This window comes from Neophocaena asiaeorientalis, unplaced genomic scaffold (assembly GCF_003031525.2).
Source record: "Neophocaena asiaeorientalis asiaeorientalis breed wild unplaced genomic scaffold, Neophocaena_asiaeorientalis_V1.1 scaffold129, whole genome shotgun sequence".
Classification (NCBI taxonomy): Eukaryota; Metazoa; Chordata; class Mammalia; order Artiodactyla; family Phocoenidae; genus Neophocaena; species Neophocaena asiaeorientalis.
Window position 1 is genome coordinate 2344563 of NW_020172446.1, and position 17819 is coordinate 2362381.

General features: G+C 55.7%; 1 protein-coding gene across 5 annotated transcripts in view; it reads right to left on the bottom strand.

Moving 5' to 3' along the window:
- RAB11FIP4 (RAB11 family interacting protein 4) overlaps nucleotides 1-17819 on the bottom strand; it is a 76598-nt gene that overhangs the window by 24292 nt on the left and 34487 nt on the right. For 2 of the 5 annotated variants that reach the window (XM_024736794.1, XM_024736784.1), the window contains exon 1: nucleotides 12572-12830. The exons of the other annotated variants lie outside the window; for them this stretch is intronic. In XM_024736794.1, the coding sequence (XP_024592562.1) occupies nucleotides 12572-12601 (30 nt within the window). In that variant the 5' untranslated portion in view covers nucleotides 12602-12830. Of the gene's footprint in view, nucleotides 1-12571; nucleotides 12831-17819 lie in introns of those variants that run through there. 5 annotated transcript variants of the gene reach the window in all.

A 17819-nucleotide genomic window follows, 5' to 3' on the forward strand; every position in this document is an offset into this window, starting at 1 on the left:
CATTTAAAAGGAATATGGGGGACATCCCCGGTGGTCCAGTGGTTAAGACTCCGCGCTTCCACTGGCGGGGGAACTAAGATATGTGGCGCAGCCAAATTAATTAATCAATTAATAAAATAAAATAAATAAAATGCATGAAGGATCTGAATAGACTTTTTAAAAGTTTTTAAAAATAAAAGAACTATGAAAAGGGGCAGCCACCCTTTAAAAATGCTAACCTAGGGCTTCCCTGGTGGCGCAGCGGTTGAGAGTCCGCCTGCCGATGCAGGGGACACAGGTTCGTGCCCCGGTCCGGGAAGATCCCACATGCCGCGGAGCGGCTGGGCCCGTGAGCCATGGCCGCTGAGCCTGCGCGTCCGGAGCCTGTGCTCCGCAACGGGAGAGGCCACAACAGTGAGAGGCCCGCGTACCACAAAAAAATAAAATATAATAAAAAATGCTATCCTAAAGGTAGAGTCAGCGGAAAGAGGGAGCTCAGAGGACCAGCACAACATCCTTGGGTAAAACCAGCGCTTGAGGATGAGAGCTGAAGGGTGAGCAGCCTAGGTTACAAATGACTAGATCAAGAGGCAGGGGCGGCTCAAGCTGTAAGAATGTGAAGGGCCCCTCATCAGTGGCGGGCCTTTGCCTGAAGGCAGAGCTACCTCCCCTCCTCTTGGGCTCTCCCTGGGTGCCAGGCTCCGCTCCCCTCCCCCTCCCCCCTCGGGGGATGATTCCGGAGAACCTTTCTGTTATGGGCAGAATTGTGTCCCCCTCGCCCCCCAACCAGCAGTCTCTTAGAATGTAACTGTGTTTGGAGACAGGGTCTTCAAAGAGGTAATTAAATTAAAATGAGGTTATAAGGGTGGCCCTAATCCAGTGTGACCAGCGTCCTTATTGGGAAATTACGACGTGGACAGACACAGGCACGCACACACGACCAGGGAGTACTGTTAGGGTAGCCCTAGCAAACTAATACTCTTTCCTCCTTCTCTAGGAAGGCTGTGTGGAGACCCCTCAGCTAGGTCTGTGTTTTCCACCCACCTTCCCACCCGGATAATAAGAGCAAATTCCTTCAAGGTCAATTCAATTCAACCTCCATAGAGAACTAACTATTGAATCTCCAGAACCTTGTCAAGAAACTTGGGATTTTTTTTTTTTGGTCAAAGGAATTGTTGGCTTCCCTTCCATGATCATTTTGAGATTTCGCTGCTTCTAAAGAGACTGTATCTTGCTGACACTGAAGCCTGGTGGATCTATGATTTTCAGGACAATGTTTCATAGGCACTTTATACACGGATCTAAGTAAATTATTTCCATTTCTTGTGTTCTCTCAATAGCATAGGTATTATAGTTTCGTTATAGAGATGCGTGTGTGTAGTTCAATCACGGGCACTTAAAATTGCAAAGCCAATTCTTGTTTGCCCAGAGCTGTACACGGTGTAGTTACAGTACAAATATAAAAGTTATTTTGCCTAAATAGTGGCTGGTTGACGAGAGATCAGCAGTTAGCCCCGGAACCACAGAGCCTCTAACCCTGGGCCAGGCCACCTCTGTGGCCAGCAGTGCCTAGTAATTGAGCAAGATATTACCAGTTTCTCCATGCCAGGCAGTATTTCTGGCTACTTGAAATCTAGGGCAGACTTCTTCCCTCTGTTGTGGTCAATTTAGGAAGGAGGGCGATCTACCACTCCTGGGACACGTGGGCACCCTCCTCGGCTGTGATGCCAGCCTCCCCCTGACACTGCCAGAACCAGAGTCCCCTCCCCCGCCCCAAGGCTGGCTGTGTAGGGTCAGTGATGGTGACCAAGAGGCCAGGTAGATACTGCAGCTGAATTTGGCTAAGTGACCCACCTCCAAGGAAAACCCACGGGGGAGGTGGCCCCAGGGTCCACTTTTGCTCCCACGGGCATCAAGCCCTTGATGGGGTCTAACCGTCCCAACGAAGCCCAGGGTCCCAGATCTGAGTGCCCTGGTGAATCTACCCCCGAACACAAAGGATTCCAACAGGCCAGCTAGTCTCCCCCACTGCCCCTGAAGTAGAGCCAAAGGTCTTGATTTTCAAAAGAGAACATGGACTTTTGGAGGCAAACTGTTGGGGATTATGAAAACAAAACTTAAACTGCTTCCACATCTGGAAACCAAACCCAGCAGCCAGCCCCAAGAATTCCAGGCATGTCAGCCCGGAGAGGCTGCAGGTCAAGGGAGGTGTTTCCTGTTGGCCGAGTACCCCCCATCCACCTCCCCGAATCCACACGCAAGATCTGTCTGCAAGAGGCCAGGTGGAGCCACACCTGAGAGGAAGCCAGGAAAGGAAGGTAACACACGGGAGCGCTGACCACACGGCCAGCGTCTGCCCCGTGCTTCACTGGGGAGGGTCTCGTTTTCCTCCCCTAAAAATCCTGCAAGTAAGTACTGTCTCCTCCCTACAGATGAGGACCCTGTGTCCAGAGAATTTAATCCACTCTGCCCTGAAGTGATGCTGTCTGTGATTTTTCTGTCCACGCCCACTTGTCATCACACAGAAAGGTGGAGCCATGGGAACCTGAATCAGGAACCTTAACTTCCATTGCCCCCTCTAAATTCTCAAAAAAAGATTCCCCGAGTACCCTCTGGGAAGCCCCAGTTCCCACCAGCCATCATATCTACGGCTCTTCCTGAGGAAACCACGGGCCAGGTGGAGAGCAACTCAAACGTCAAAAGCGAATCCACAGGCCGCACATTGAAAGGGGGGCCCATCAAGGGCTCTCCTGGCTCTCTGAACAGGCAACTATTTGGGGCTACAAATTACAGCTTTGAAAGATGTGGCCGTCTGAAGTGAGGGCTTAATTACTCACACAGCCAAGAGTCTGTGGGGCTTGTCTTGGGGGCTCCCTGTGTTACCATCCTGATAAGAGGAGTTTAAAGTGAAGGCTGGGGAAGGGATATCAGGGGCCAGTCCTCCGCCCCCGAGAGCCCAACAGGTGGGCCCAGCCGCACTCCTTCAGCAGGGCACCCTCAAACGATGTGATATAACCTCCTAGGGGGCACACCTGGGCCAAGCTGACAGTCCAGAGCTAGGCTGGGTGCCCACCCCAGCCCCCCTCTGCCACAGGAAGCCTCGGGCCCTGCAAGGCCAAGCAGGTGCCAGGGTTTACCCACAGCTGACGGCCAAGGCTCCTTCTAACCCGTCCTCCTGGAGTGGACAGGGTGGGATCAGGCAGGCCAATGACACGGCGGCGACTCTCCTCCTCCACACCCCACAGAGCCCCCCTGCCAGGCTCTCTGCTTTTATAACCTTCCGGCACCTTCCATCAGCCCAGAGTCCCCGGCAGTGCTCCCGGCAGGCTCAGTCGAGGTGTCCCTTTTTGTCCTGCAGCCTTTGCCAGGTCCAGCTATCCAAGCTGCCGGTTCCAGGGATGCAGCCCTGCACTGGGGCCACCAGCGCACAGCTGGCCAGGGCTCAGGTCCCTTCCCAGGTGCCCCCCGCAGTGGGGACGGGGAGAGCACTAGGTCCCGCCAGCAGCCATAGCTTGGGGCTCAGAGGCAGGAGGCCCCCAGGGAGTCCTAGAGTACTGAAGTCCCTCAAGACCCCCTCAAAGAGCCTGTGGGCTCCCCACTGGCCATGGAACCAGGTCCTGACTCTGCAGGCAGCACACACAGGCCCCGCGGCAGTCTCGGCCTCAGGACACGACCCCAAGCTCCTGTCCAGCTTCACCCCCCAGCCCCCAAGGCCTGGCACGTGATATCCCTTATGCGTGAAACACAATTCCTCCCTGGGTCACACATGCCTGTCCCTAAACAAGCCCCAGTTAGAAAGTCACTGTATCTGGGAGGCCAACGCCCTCCATCCACCCTCCACCTATGCCCCTCACCCCCAGGCCCAGAACTGAGCTTCTAGAGCCCTCCAGCCATCTCTGGGCACCCTCCCTCCGGTGAGCCCTGTCTCTGCCTGTGACTCTCCCTGGGGCGCCGGGTAAGGAGGCACACGCCAGGCTGGGTCCTCATCCTCACCTCCCCCGCCCCTCATGTACCATTTTAAGGAGAGAAGGGGGAAGCTTTTCCATCCCAGCCTTGGCACAGCTAACCCACTGGCTCCCCCTGTCCCCAGCCAGGAGCTGTGTGGTAGCCTTGCCTCCTGGGGGTCCCACAGGGGCCACTGCACCAGGTATTATAGGCTCTTAGAAGGAAGGTTCTGCCCCACCTGCAGCTCTGTTTCTCTTAGGGCTGGTTTAATTCATTACACCCCTTGGCACACCCAAAGGACAGAGGTCCACCTTTATGCCAGAGACCCAACACCACCTCATCAAAGGGGGGGCTGCGAGGGCTTCCCTGGTGGCTCAGTGGTTAAGAATCCGCCTGCCAATGCAGGGGACACAGGTTCGAGCCCTGATCCGGGAAGATCCCACATGCCGCGGAGCAACTAAGCCCGTGCGCCACAACTACTGAGCCTGCGCTCTAGAGCCCACGAGCCACAACTACTGAGCCCGCGTGCCGCAACTACTGAAGCCTGCGCGCCTAGAGCCCGTGCTCCGCAACAAGAGAAGCCACCGCAATGAGAAGCCCACACACCAGAACACAGAGCAACCCCTGCTCAACACAACTAGAGAAAGCCCACACGCAGCAACGAAGCCCCAACGGAGCCAAAAGTAAATAAATAAATTAAATACATGTATTAAAAAAAAAAATTGGGCTGCCAACCCGACACTATACACAAAACTAAGGAAGTAGGGCTACTGGCTTTCATCAGCATCTTGAGAGGCAGAGAGGAGACCTCTGACAAAAATAAGCTTTAAGATCACTGCCCACTCTGAAGGGTCTCCCTCCAGCCACCATCTCTCACTGAGCCTTCAGCCTGCGGCTCCCCCAGCCCTGCTCCTCCCTTAGGGAGCAGCCCCCCTTGTCAATCTCACCCCCCACAGGTGCCAAGGCACTGACTGCTCACCCCATTCGCTCCCCCTGCAGCCCAGTCAGGCCACCCACCACATCCCGCTTATACAGGCAGGTCCCCATGCCTTCACCCGTGCTATTCCCTGCCCTGAACTCCTCCATCTGTCTCAGGGCATTTGCTTGGAGCGACACTGTCAGCTGGCACTCCCTGAGCCCTTGGCACCCAGCTAAAGAAACACAGGGTGGTCTTAAACATTTGAGGAAGACCAGGAAAGAATGCATCTATTAGGCACCTAGCATGTGCTGGGTGTTTCTGTGCGTCAAGCCATCGTGCAGATGCGAAAACTGGGGCTCAGAGAGGTTAACCAATTTGAAAAGGTCACAGAGCTAGCTGGACTAGGGTTTGAACAAGGTCTGATTTCAATACAGCAAGGAAGGTGCAGGAATGCTGAACACACTTGGAGATGGCAGGGTCCAACACTCAGCATTGGAGCAGCCTCTCAGGCTGAGCCCTGCAGGCCACGGGCACAGGAATTAGCTGGGCTGGTGGCACCAGAACTTGGACTTGAGCTGAAGGTTGCAGGGACCACAGCACACTAGACCACTGACTACTGTCAGCTGAGGCTCCTGGGGCTTGTGCCACCCTGGCCACAGGGCATAGCCCCCTCCCCTTTCCCACCACAGGGAGCTTCAAAGAGGCTACATGTGGGAAGATTTTACAGAAAGGGAGAGGAGAGAGATTTGAAAGACAATTGCTAAAGGGAAACATGTGAAAATGAAAACTCAGACAAAGTGAGAGGAGGAGGGAAGGAAGGAAAAGATGATGTTTAAGGCTTGTCAACTGAGTCAGGAAGCCAAGATATGAAGGCCAGTTTCCCTCTGCTACCTTGGGAAGGCCAAGGACCCACTCCCTGCCTTCATTTTCCCTTTCAACCCAGGTGGAAGGGAGCAGTATGACCTCAGACAGTACCCAGCAAGAGAGAAACAGGGAAAGGTGCCTCGCACACAATCCTGATGACTGTGGAGCCATGACCCGCATCTGGTAGAGGAACAACCCAAGGCTCAGAGAGGTTGCTCTACTTTCCCAAGGTGACACAGCTTCTGAGCTGTAAAGCTGGAAACTGAGCCCAGGTCTGCCCAGTATCCAAGCTCATTCCCTTGAACCACATCAGAGTGTTGCTTTATAAATCCTCCCACCACTACAAGGTGGCTCTACTTCCTTCCTCAAAGAAACTGGGCAAATTACGTAAATTCTCTAGTGGTTACCTAGTTTCTGTGTTTCATCAAGTCCAAGATGTCTTTGATTTTAAGATGCGCTGTTATTTCGAGTGTACCAAGAAACGGCGCTGTCAGTTAAATTATAACATACCAGCAGATGTATGACACATAGCAATCTGAGATGTTAAAATGTGAGGAAAAAGTTATGTCTTAGAATCTATAAAATACAGTGTGACTATTGGTGGGGAACAGGGATTCAGTCAGTTCCTTCGACTGTGTGTGCGCGCGCGTACACCGAAGGGTAATGACAACCCCGTGCACGCACGTCCGCGCACACACACACACCTGCTGCTGTGGGCTCCTTCTTTGCTAATAACTCTTGCAGATAATCACACAACAATGTGCTGGCCAGACCTGCCTTGTCAACAAGAACCCTCATTTCACCAGGAGGCCATCAATTCAAGGTTACTCAACACTGTCAGCCAGAGGCTGTCCTCACCACCACCCACCTGACCAGTCAGCCCGGCCAGCCTCGCCTCAGTGGAGCTGCAGACCTCTGAGCAGCCAAGCGAGACAGACAGGCAGGTCTGCTCCTTGGAAAACTACCAAGGGCAGTCACTCGACATGGCCGGGTGGCTGCAGAGCCCACACCTTTCTACGTGGCCCCTCTCCAGATCTCCTGGGGCCTGCAGCCAGCCAGACCCACAGTGCTTCAATAAGGCAGGGACTGTGTTGGCAGTGGCAGACGGGCAGCCCTGCTCCAAGCTGGCTTTTCCAGCTGAGCACAGGTGGACAGAGAGGCAGGTCCCGGCTGGAGGCGAAGGGCAGTGGGCAGAGGTGCGGACCCACTCTCCTGGGTAGAGGGGCCACGGCCGGCAGAGCAGGCGGCCTCTGGGAGGAAGGACCCGGCACAGTTCCACACCAAGCCCCGGGGAGACGGCCGTCACCTGGGAACGTGCTTTGCATCTCATTCACAGACTGCCTCTCGGGCAGGCGCCAGTCACTTCACCCAGCCGCAGAGTCTGCATCTGCAAAGGCCAAGTTGGTTTCTTTAAAAGCACAGAAGCTGAGGAAGTGGAATCTTGCTCCTCCCGTCCTCGGGTAGCCGAGTTTTTCCCCTGCCACCTTCCCGTTTGGGGGCCGACATCTTCCCTGCGAGAACTTCTGTTAGGAGCTAAGGTCATCAGTCACAAGAATCAAACCAGCAGAAGCCTGAAGGAACTAAAAATAACAGCTCGCTTGTAAGCCAAGCATTGTCTTAAGTGCTTTTCATACGTTTACGTGTTTGATCCACGTAACAACCTGATGAGAGAGGTAAGGGCATGATCCTCTTTTCACAGACAAGGAAACAGAGGCAGAGACAGGTTAAATGATTTGCCTAAGATTCCACACACAGCAACTGGCAGAACCAGGACCTGAACCCAGACAGCCCGACTCCGGAGCCCAGGCTCTCAGGGACCACACTATCCTGCTTCTAGCTACCTAACCGTCCACCAGGCCTCAGCCAAGCAAGTGTCAGAACCCGCTCCGGGTATTCTAGGTCACAGCAGCTCATTATACCTGCATCATCACCCTGTGAGGTGGATACTATTATCACTCTCATTCTGGGAGTGGGGAAACTGAGGCTCAGGAAGGCGAGGTAGCTTGCCCAAAGTCCCACAGCTAGCAAGCGGCAGGGCCAGGACCTAGACCCAGGTGCTTCCTGGCTCTGACACTTTTTTTCTATTTTAAGAAAACAGGCATTGGGTTACCGAGCACGAGATGAAGGCACCTGTGTTTTTTTTTTTTTTTCTTTTTGCGGTACGCAGGCCCCTCACTGTTGTGGCCTCTCCCGTTGCGGAGCACAGGCTCCGGACGCACAGGCTCAGCGGCCATGGCTCACGGGCCCAGCCACTCCACGGCATGTGGGATCTTCCCAGTCCGGGGCACGAACCCGTGTCCCCTGCATTGGCAGGCGGACTCTCAACCACTGCGTCACGAGGGAAGCCCAGCACCTGTGTTTTGAGGCAGGTGTTTCTCCCAGGAAAACCGGTGTGCAGGAAGGAGAAACTTGCTCCTGTGTCTCTCCTATCCTAACAGGGAGACTGAAGTCTGGTACTGAGAGCAGAGCCCTCTCAGCTCTCTTACCCCGGGTCCACTGCAAACAGCACTGGCCACGTGACACACGTGAGACCCCTTTTTATGGTAATTAGGCCTGCAGAGCGCAGGAGGGTCGGGGTGACAAAAGATGACTCAAGAGCGAGAGGGTTCCCACCCGCTCTCCCACACTCCAGCTCTGCTCAGGCCTTCCTCTTCTGGATCCCTTACAAGAGAAAAGCGCCCACGAGCAGAGCCTCAGATATTAATAATAACTGCTACGGAGCTTTGCTTTCGTTTGAGTCGTGTTTACATTGCTGGGAAAGAACCCACTAGTCTGGGAAGATGAAGCAGGTTGAATCAATGAAAACAATGCCCAAGAGTCGGGCAACTTCCCCTTTCCTGAAGGAAGTCAAGAAGCGGGGGTAGAAAAGTCGGCCTGCCAGATGAAGCTGGGCTGAGGTCACCCGGAGCCCCCGGCTCTGGACCACCGAGCTACCTCCTCAGACCTCCACGTGCCCCTCGGAGGAGGCACTGATTTCTGGATGCCTATTCTCTCCTTCCACTACACACACACACACACACACACACGCTTGGGGCCGCCAGCTATACAGAGATCAGGTGCATCAGCACCTCGGCTGGGCTCCTAAGGAGACCGGGGCACAGAATTGAGCTGCCACCTGGCCATGAGTAGAGGGAGTAAAGAGGGAGCCCAAGAAGGAGACGAGGAAGCAGAGCCCTGGGAGTGGCTGGCCAGAGCGCGGACCAGTGGGGGCTGCCTGCTACCTCGTGAGTCTTGAGTGCTGCACCTGCTGCACCCCCATAGCACTGGCCCGTGGGGACGGGGACAGCCCCGACCGTGATCTGCCTGCTTAGACAGCTGTACGGACAGCACCCCGGTGGTTTTGGCTCGTATCAACCGTCTGGCAAGGACGGTTTCCATATCCACTCAGACAGGCTCATCTGACCCGACCCGCGCTAAGGGCAGGAAGTCCATGCAGCAATGGCCACATGCAGGCACCTCTCCCCAAGGAACACCTTCGGGCCCAAACCCCTCAACAGCAAGGGTCTAAAGACGACAGAGCACTGAAATGCATTCTGTGCCCGGGAATTTCTAATCTCAGCCTTGCTACCGTTCTCCTCCTGGGATTCCGGCTGTTGCCTAGCAGCATCAGGCGCCCCCTGGCCTCTCTGTCCCGTCCCCTGGCTCACTCTCCAATCACAGCGGCCTCCCTGCAGGTCTGTGGATGCACCTCGCCGGCCGCGGCCCCACCTCAGGGCCTTTGCGGTTGCTGCTTCCCCTGCCTGGGCCTCTTTTGTCAGAGGCCACCTTTTCAGCGAGGACTGCCCTGCCAACTCCGTTTAAAACCACAACTCCTCGCCCAGCGCTCCCCAGGACCCCGCGTTCTCTCCTGCCGCCTCTCACGCTGCAGGTTTTACCTGCTTGCCTGCCCTGTGCTACCATGCGAGCTCCGTGAAGGCAGGCATTGCTGCCGGTTGGGTTCACGGCTGTGTCTCCAGTGCCCGGCACAGAATCCAACACGAATTAGACGCTCAAATACTGCTGAATGAATTGCCTATACTGGGCAATGTGCCTGGTGGGGGCTGGGTGAACAGACATGGGGAAGGATCTGTGCCCTGGAAGCCACCTGATGGAGGGGACTGTGTACCACAGCCAGGAGACACGTTCACACAACGTCCAGAAGGATGCCAGGTGGATGTGCCCAGTCCACACGCCTGTCCCATGCCCGGCTGGCCGTGGGCACATTATCCAGCTGCAGGACTGGGCAGTAGGAAGACCCGAGCAGTCCTCCTCATTCGAGGGGCCAATGACTTGATGCCATCAACGCTCAGGTGTTGAGTCAAGACACAGAGGACCCCAGCCCAACCCCAGGGATCCTGCACGCCCAGCAAGACCAGGGCACTGTGCCCACTGCCAACACCGGACAGCAGGCAGATCAGACAGATGCTTCCTCTTCCAAAGGCAATAAGCCTTGCGCCGGGGGACAGGGACAGGGCACAGGGCCAGGGCACAGGGCCAGAGGGTGGGCTCCATCTGCCCAGGCTGTCCCTCCCCCGCCTAAGGTCCTGAGTCCCTGAGGTGCCTGCTTCCAGGACTTGCTCACCTGCTATTTATTGGGAGCCTCCCCCCTGCTCCCCTGCGCCTCCTCCCTATCCACACCTAAAATATGAGAAGTGAAGTGAAACTGTGAAGCCCCTTAGAGCAGAATCAGCTGTGAAAACATCCCTTGGCGTAACAGGCCACCTCAGAGGAGAGAACGCAGCCCTAGGAAAGGAAGTTTCCAGCCACTCTGATGTGGGGTGGGGAGGGTGCTGGAAGGTGAGAGCCGTGAAGGCCCCCGTAAGCAGCTGAAGAGACAGCCCTGGGTGTGAGGGTAGCTGGACCCACCAGGAGGGGAGGGGGCTAGGAGAGGCCATGAAGGGGCCAGTGTGCTTTGGGGAGGGTCCAAATGCTCTGAAGAGAGGCCAGCAGGGAAGGAGAGTGGGGGCCAGGAGAACACCCACCAGCAAGCTCTCAAGCTGCAGCCCAGTGCCTCCCCAGTGCAGGCTGCTCCAGGCACCCTAATTTCTCCTCCTTCCTGCCCTTGCTAGACTGAAAGTCCTTTCTGTGCACAGGCTCCGGATAGTCTCTCTCACTGGTCTTCCTTGGGGCAAAGGTCTCGCCTCCTGCCTGCTCACCTGGCCTGCTTAGTCCGGTCCCTCCCCTGAGCACTGTCTTATCTCCAGCCCGCCTTAGTCATCCACCCCACCCCTCCAGCAAAGCCGGAGTCACAAAATTACAAAGCTGTTCCCCAGCAAGCATGTGCCCAAGCAACTGCCTGCTACTCAAGAATCCCACAGGGGGACACTCACGCCTAGTCATGGGGACCTCAGAGACAACCCAGATCAACTTTGCCTGAGGGCTGGGGAGACAGTGTTGGGCAGGGAGCGATTAGACCCAGTTTATCAGTCTCCCACCAGCCTTCAAACACCTTGAGGGGAGGGAAGTATCTGCATGTCATAGCCCTTGGGCACGTAATCAGCATTTCACGAACGCCAGGCCAGCAGGGTAAGGTTTGGGCCAGTCTATCTGAGTAAGCTGGTGCCAGGTGGGTGGCAAGACCCCAGTCAATGGCAGTGACTCAAGGACTCCACAAAGGCTGGGTTACACAGTTACAGGGAGGGAGGGAGGGAGAGAGAGAGACAGAGAACTCTACTGCAGAGGTCTGAGACACACACAGCTGGTACCCTCACCCCGCCCCCTGGCAATCACTGTAACCACACTGCACCAGGGAAAGGACCTGGGGGTGCCCCTTCCCAGGAGCCCCTGCGATTAGCACCCGCCTCCAGGCAGGGAAGCCAGAGGTTTGGTGGATCCACAGAAATCAGACCAGAGGGCTCCCACCTAAGTCCTATAGGCTGAGTGCAGGAACTCGGCCCCCTTACACTCCTTTGAGGAGGCGGCCTATCCATCAGTCAAGGAACACTGGCATGTCCCTCGGGGCTGAAAGATGTGTCACCTCCAGCCATCTGTGGGAGAGCAGGGCTAGCAAGAAGGGGAAATGTGGAAAGACGAACACTGGAGCGTGCACGGATGAGAAGAAATAAAGTCTGGGGCTGGGGAGGGTTCCTGCAGCACACACACTGTTCTCCAGAGGCTGCTCCCCTAAGACCTCAGAGACGCTTGTCGCCCGCAGAGAAGCGGCTGTGACAACAGCAACTACTACCGGGGCGGACTTGCCGGCTCTTGCGGCCCAGAGAGCTACGAGCTGGGAACCCGCGCGCACCTCCGGCCTCCGCAGCCTCTCGGCTGGGAAGGAGCAGGGCCCTGTCCCCAGACCCCGAACTAGGCTGGTCCTCCCTCTTGCCTGGCAGGGACCCTCGGAAACGAGGGAAGCCCGGGAACGGTGCTGCCTCCAAAAGCTACGGGAAATCTTCGGCCGTGCAGAGCCCGCTTCGGGACTCGGCGGGACCAAGGGAAGGGAGCTGGGGCAACACTGGTCCCGGAGGGTTAGGCACGCTGGGAGCCGAGGTGGGACGCGAGGACGCGGGATGTCCCAAGGGAGGCGTCCGGGCAAACGAGCCTCTTTCCCGGCCAACTGGGTCCCCCTAAAAACACTTTCTGAAACGGCGCCGAGGAGAGAATTGGCCTCGTCTCCCCGCGCCCCAGGGCTAGTGCTGCCCAACCTCGCACCTGGGCGCCGGCAGAGGGTCGGAGGGGGAGGAGGCGGGGGGGCGACTTCCCCGCTGTGGCCCAGCAAGCCGGGGGCAGGTAACCCAACCTCCCCGGCCAGGGCCGACAGGGCGGACCCTGCCGGGGCGGGCGAAGTTCCGAGCTCCGGCAACTTCCCCGGTGGCGGGGCCGCGGGCCGGGCCAGGTGCGTGTCGCCGGAGCCCCGCGATCCCGAGCCTCCCGGCCGCCGCTTACCTGGCCCCCGGGGACCGGCGGGGTGCGCATCCCCAGTCCGGCCGCGGGTCGGTGTGCTGCCGAAGGGCGAGAAGTGGGCGGGCGCGGGTCGGCGGGGCCGACGGGGATGCGGCCGGCCGAGCGGAGGACGCAGAAACAGTCCGGTTCGAGCCGCGGCTGCTTGCCGGGTTCGGCACCAGTTGAAGGCGCCGGCCCCGCCCCCACCCGCGCCCGTTGCCGGGAGACCCGCGTGGGCCGAAGGGCTCTTTGTATCAAAGCTGCCGTGACATCACAAGGCGCCCGGGCTCAGGGTTCGAAGGGGCGGGGCCTCGCGCTGGGGGCGGGGCTAGAGGAGGAGGAAGCGCGGCCAGGGAATCCGAGCCGCGGGGGGCGGGGCCCAGGTAACCCCGCCCCCTAAGGTAGGGGCAGGTGGCTGGGGCGGCGCCGACCATTGGCCGCGTGGCCGCGGGGCGGGCCCAGGCCACTGCACCCCTCACCGGGCCCCAGGGGGCGCCTCCGGAGGTGGAGCTCGCCAGGGTCCCTGTCGAGCCCGCGCAGCAAGCTTACTGCCGCAGGGATTTGGGCGGCCGGGACCTTGGGATTACGGGAGACGAAGTTTGTAAATTCGAGCGCCTCTCGGGCGGGCGCTGTGGCCGCCGCTGCCCGTTCCAGGCTACTCTCAGTTTGCTGTCCCCGCTTCCTGGTTCACATCTGCGGACGCGAACGAAGACCTGCCAACAGCCCGCCACCACCAGCAGCCTGAGTCTGGTGACTCCTAAATTGATTCTCATCCTGAATCCCACCCACAACTTTCCCAATCTTTTCGTGTAAAGTCAAAACTGTCTTTATAACCAGTAGGGGAATACAAAGAACCAAGCGGCAACAAGAACTAAAAAACAAAAGAAGGAACGGACTCCTTCTGCTGGATCCTAGTAAATATAATTTAAGTCCAAAATGTGCCCCCTCATAACTCTTCATTATGCTCCGGATTAAAAGAAGGAAAACTGTAAACCAGCAAATTTTGCAAGTGTGGTTTCCCTTTGACTTGACGTTGTATTGTGTAACTGGGGGAGGACGGAGCGGATTTATCTTCCTAATTGTCTGGTTCAGGCTCGTATGAAGCCACCTTTGCTGTCCTTGAGTCCTCACTGACCAACAAGGTGGCATTTTGGTATGGGCAGGGCCCTTTCGTACAACACCAATTCACACACACACACACACACACACACACACACACACACACACACACACAGCTTTTCAGCCCCCTTGTCTCTGGCTCTCTGCTCTCAACTTCCTTCTCCCCAGTATCTCCCTTGCAAATAAATTCCCAGCTACCTTTCTGTTTACCAGGGCCTGTCTCTGAGGCAAAGCATCCCACTGGGGTTCCCAGACCTGCTGGGGACTCTCCAAAAAGGACAGTATTAGTCAGAGGGGGGCCTCCTGGCAAGGGCTACATGTTGCGGGGGAGGCTGGGGTAGTGTGGGTGAGGTGGAAACTCCATCACAGCTGGCCCTCTCCTCCCTGCTTATGCCCTGCAGTTCAGAGATCTATGTGCGCAGGCCACAGGCTGTTGTTTCTCACCCTAGTTTGTGTCCACCCCCACAGTCCCTAAACACCCAGGAGCGCTGTGGCGTACCAGAAAGAGCACTGGCTTTGGAATCGGACAGACCTGGGTTTGAATCCTATTTGCCAGCTGTCAGTCTTAGGACAAGTCATATAACGTCTCAGACTCAGTGTCTTCATCTGTAAAATGGGAACGGCACAGTCTACCTCATGGGTTGTTTTGCACCCTGGCCCAGTGGGTACACTTGATCTTAGGCATTCATCAAAGGTGTGGTGTGTGAATGAGCCCATGCACCCTGGGCCTGCTCTTTCTGCCTTCCCAGCTCCAACCTAAGGCCTTAGCTCAGCTGCCTTAGGTGAGGTTTTAGGGTGGGGCTGAATTCAGGGTTTCTATCTCGGCTTCCCCTTTACCCTTCCGCATCTCATGTTGCCCCTAAGCAGTGTGGGGCTCCAGAAAGCAGGTCACGCGACAGGGTCACGCAGAACCGGGGAAGAGAAGCAGAAACCTAAGGTGATCATTGGCTTTCTCCCAGAGAAGGTCAGTGGAGAGTCAGACCTGGCTTCCCTACCCCCACCAGGGGGGAGCATGATGGACACGGTCCAGAGCTCCATGGATGGGGGCTGCTAGTGGTCCCCCTTTATTTTTCCCCAAACTGGGGGTGGGGGTGGGGAGCATCTCTAGGTATTTGTCCTGAAAAGTAGCATGACAGAGAGGAGTGTCACAAGACATTAGCATCGGACACACTGAGTTGAAGCCTGCCAGTTCTACAATTTGCCATGGGGAAGTCATGTAATGTTTCAGAGCCTCAGTTTTCCAACTTTATAAAATGGAAACAAGACCTTTCCTCTTCCAGTTGTGAGGTGTAAATGGAATGATAAAAGAAGTGCCTAGGGGACTTCCCTGGCGGTCCAGTAGTTAAGACTCCGCGCTGCCAATGTAGCAGGCATGGGTTTGATCCCTGGTCAGGGAACTAAGATCCATGTGCCGCACAGCCAAAAACAAAACAAAAAACAAAACAAAAACAAAAGTAGCTATTATAATGCCTCCTGACCTGCAAGCACTCAATAAATACCAGCTGCTAGTTACTCCCCGTGGCATGAATGAGCCCCAGTCTGACCCAGTGATTAGGTGCAAGAGCTCTGGAGCCAGAACTGAGGGTCATTTCTTGGCTTTACCACATTGTAGCTGGATGACTCCAGACAGGTTTAATTCCCAGTGTCTCAGTTTCCTCATCTGTAAGTGGGAGATAATAGTGATACATACTTTAGGATTGGTGTGAAGATGAAGATAATCAGGACCCATAAAATACTTAGAACAGGGCCTGGCTCATAGCAGGTGCTCAATATACAGTAGCCATTATCAATTACCATATGGCAAGAAGCTGGTGAGGAACTAGGCGGAGGATTAGAACCTCAGGAGGTTTAGAATTCTCAGGAGAACTGAGGCCACTGACTTTCTGGAGAGGCCCTGTCATCTTCCATAGTATTCAGGGAAGCAGTGATAGTTTTGGGGCAGGCGGGAGGGGGTGTGGGGAACTACTGTTTCTGAAATGGAATGTGGGAACTAAGGGCTCCAGCCCAGACTAGGGCACATGGAGGACTCAGTGTCATCTGATCAAGAGGGGCCTGAGACACAGTTATTAAGCAGTATAGTTCTGTCTCTGAGACAGCCCCACCTACGAGGCTGGGACAAGGAGGGGCCTGAGTTAGCTACTCTGGTCCCTTAGCATGGCTGTGTTTTAGGTGTCATAGACTCTAACCATGTTAAGCTAGGAAGACTCTCTGGGTAAGTATCAAAAGTACTTGTCCCCCATGCTATGAATGGTAAGACAGTGGCTCGGAGAAGGCTGGGAATTTGTCCAAAGCCACACAGTGAGATACCAGATAAGCAGGGACTGAAACTCAGTCTCCTGACTGCCAGTGCCGGACCCTCTCCTTCCTACTGATGGGGTCAGACAGGCTGGGGGTGGGGAGTGGCAGGGAGGTTACTCCCTCACAGTGCTTGCCTGGTGCTGTGAGTCTCCTAAGGGGTCTGACTTGTCTTATCAAGAGAAAGAACAATCTCATTAAAATCAGAAACCCGGGACTTCCCTGGTGGTCCAGTGGGTAGGACTGCGCTCTCCCAATGCAGGGGGCCTGGGTTCGATCCCTGGTCGGGGAACTAGATCCCGCATGCCGCAACTAAGACCTGGCACAGCCAAAATAAAGGAATATTTTTAAAATAAATAAAGGCTTTTTAAAAAAAAATCAGAAACCCTCTCCCAGGGAATGTATCCAAGAGTAATTTTTAGACTGCAAGTCCCTCTGATTAATTCTTTTTATGTCAGGAAACTGATTCTGCCATTGTTGATACAAGAATACTCCCATGACGCTGAATGCCAAAGCCAGAGAAAAGCCAACAGAACGCTGACAAGCAGGAGTTAACGATCCTCCAGAAACTTCCGGGGGCGGAAAACACATGGTCATCTGGGTGATCCAGGTGAGGGAAGAGATTAGTAAATTCTCTCTGTACCCCGGCTATCTACCTATGTCTACTTTCCTTCTGCTGTCACCACGCAGGAGTTAGCTCAGCATCAGAGGGTGTAAAGAGGCAACGTTTTGTACGTGTTTGGGGCCATATGGAAGGCCAGGCTAAGCATAAAGGGCGTCACTGTAACAGGAAAGAGCTCTCTGAGCATTACCCAGTGTTGACATTAGCCAAACAACGACTCCCAGTCGTTCCCAATCTGCCGCTTGCAACAAACAGAGCCCTTCCACTCCAGCAGGGGCCTGTCCAGGGGGTCTGCACTGTGCAGGGAAGAGAAGGCATCTGGGACCATCCCTTCCTCTGGAAAGCTGCGGTTTGGACAGCACATTACTTTCCATCCTACAGCTACACGCTCTCCCAGGAGCAGATATTGGACCAGGCGTGAGCCCCAGAAACATGAGCCCCCTTCCACTGGCAAACACCTCGGGGTTGGTGGCTGTCCTTTGGCCAGGATGCCTTCAGCAGTCTGCCCTGGGGGCTGGGGTCCTGCGTGATGTCTGGCTGGACATGGAGCAGACGGGGCAGGACCAGGTCTTACTGACTCTAGAACTGGGTTGAGTGTTCAGAAAGGCTGAGCTCTATTTTTGTCAACCTGTGCAGACGTAAACAATGGGTTTTCTTACTCACACAAACCCAATAAGAGGGGAAAATGGTGAGAGAACCTCGTTTCCTCTGACTCATCCAATCATCTAAGAGGAGATGGTGGCAGGTGAGGAGGAAATGGAACAAGGTCTTCTTTGACTTGCATCGGGAGAGGACAAGGAGGGAAAACTTCCCTTTCCTGTACTCTCGGTAACATCAGGTGACTGCAGACCCTTGAGAGCATACACAAGTCCCCTCTGTTTCAAATGCCTCCCCCCACCCTCCCTACCACCTCCCAGGCAGCCCACATCGCTGATTTTAGGAGTAAACAGTAAAGCCACAGTTCCAAAACTGCACTGCATACTAGCCTCACTTGGGGAGCGTAAAAAAGTCAATGCCCAGGTCACACCAAGAGCAAATGAATCCAAGTGGCTGTGGTGGAAGCCAGGCGTTAGCCGTTTTTGTTTTTGTTGTTGTTTTTTTGGCCGTGCCACGTGGCATGTGGGATCTTGGTTCCCCGACCAGGGATCGAATGTGCACCCCCTGCAGTGGAAGCGTGGAGTCTTAACCACTGGACCGCCAGGGAAGTTCCCCCCC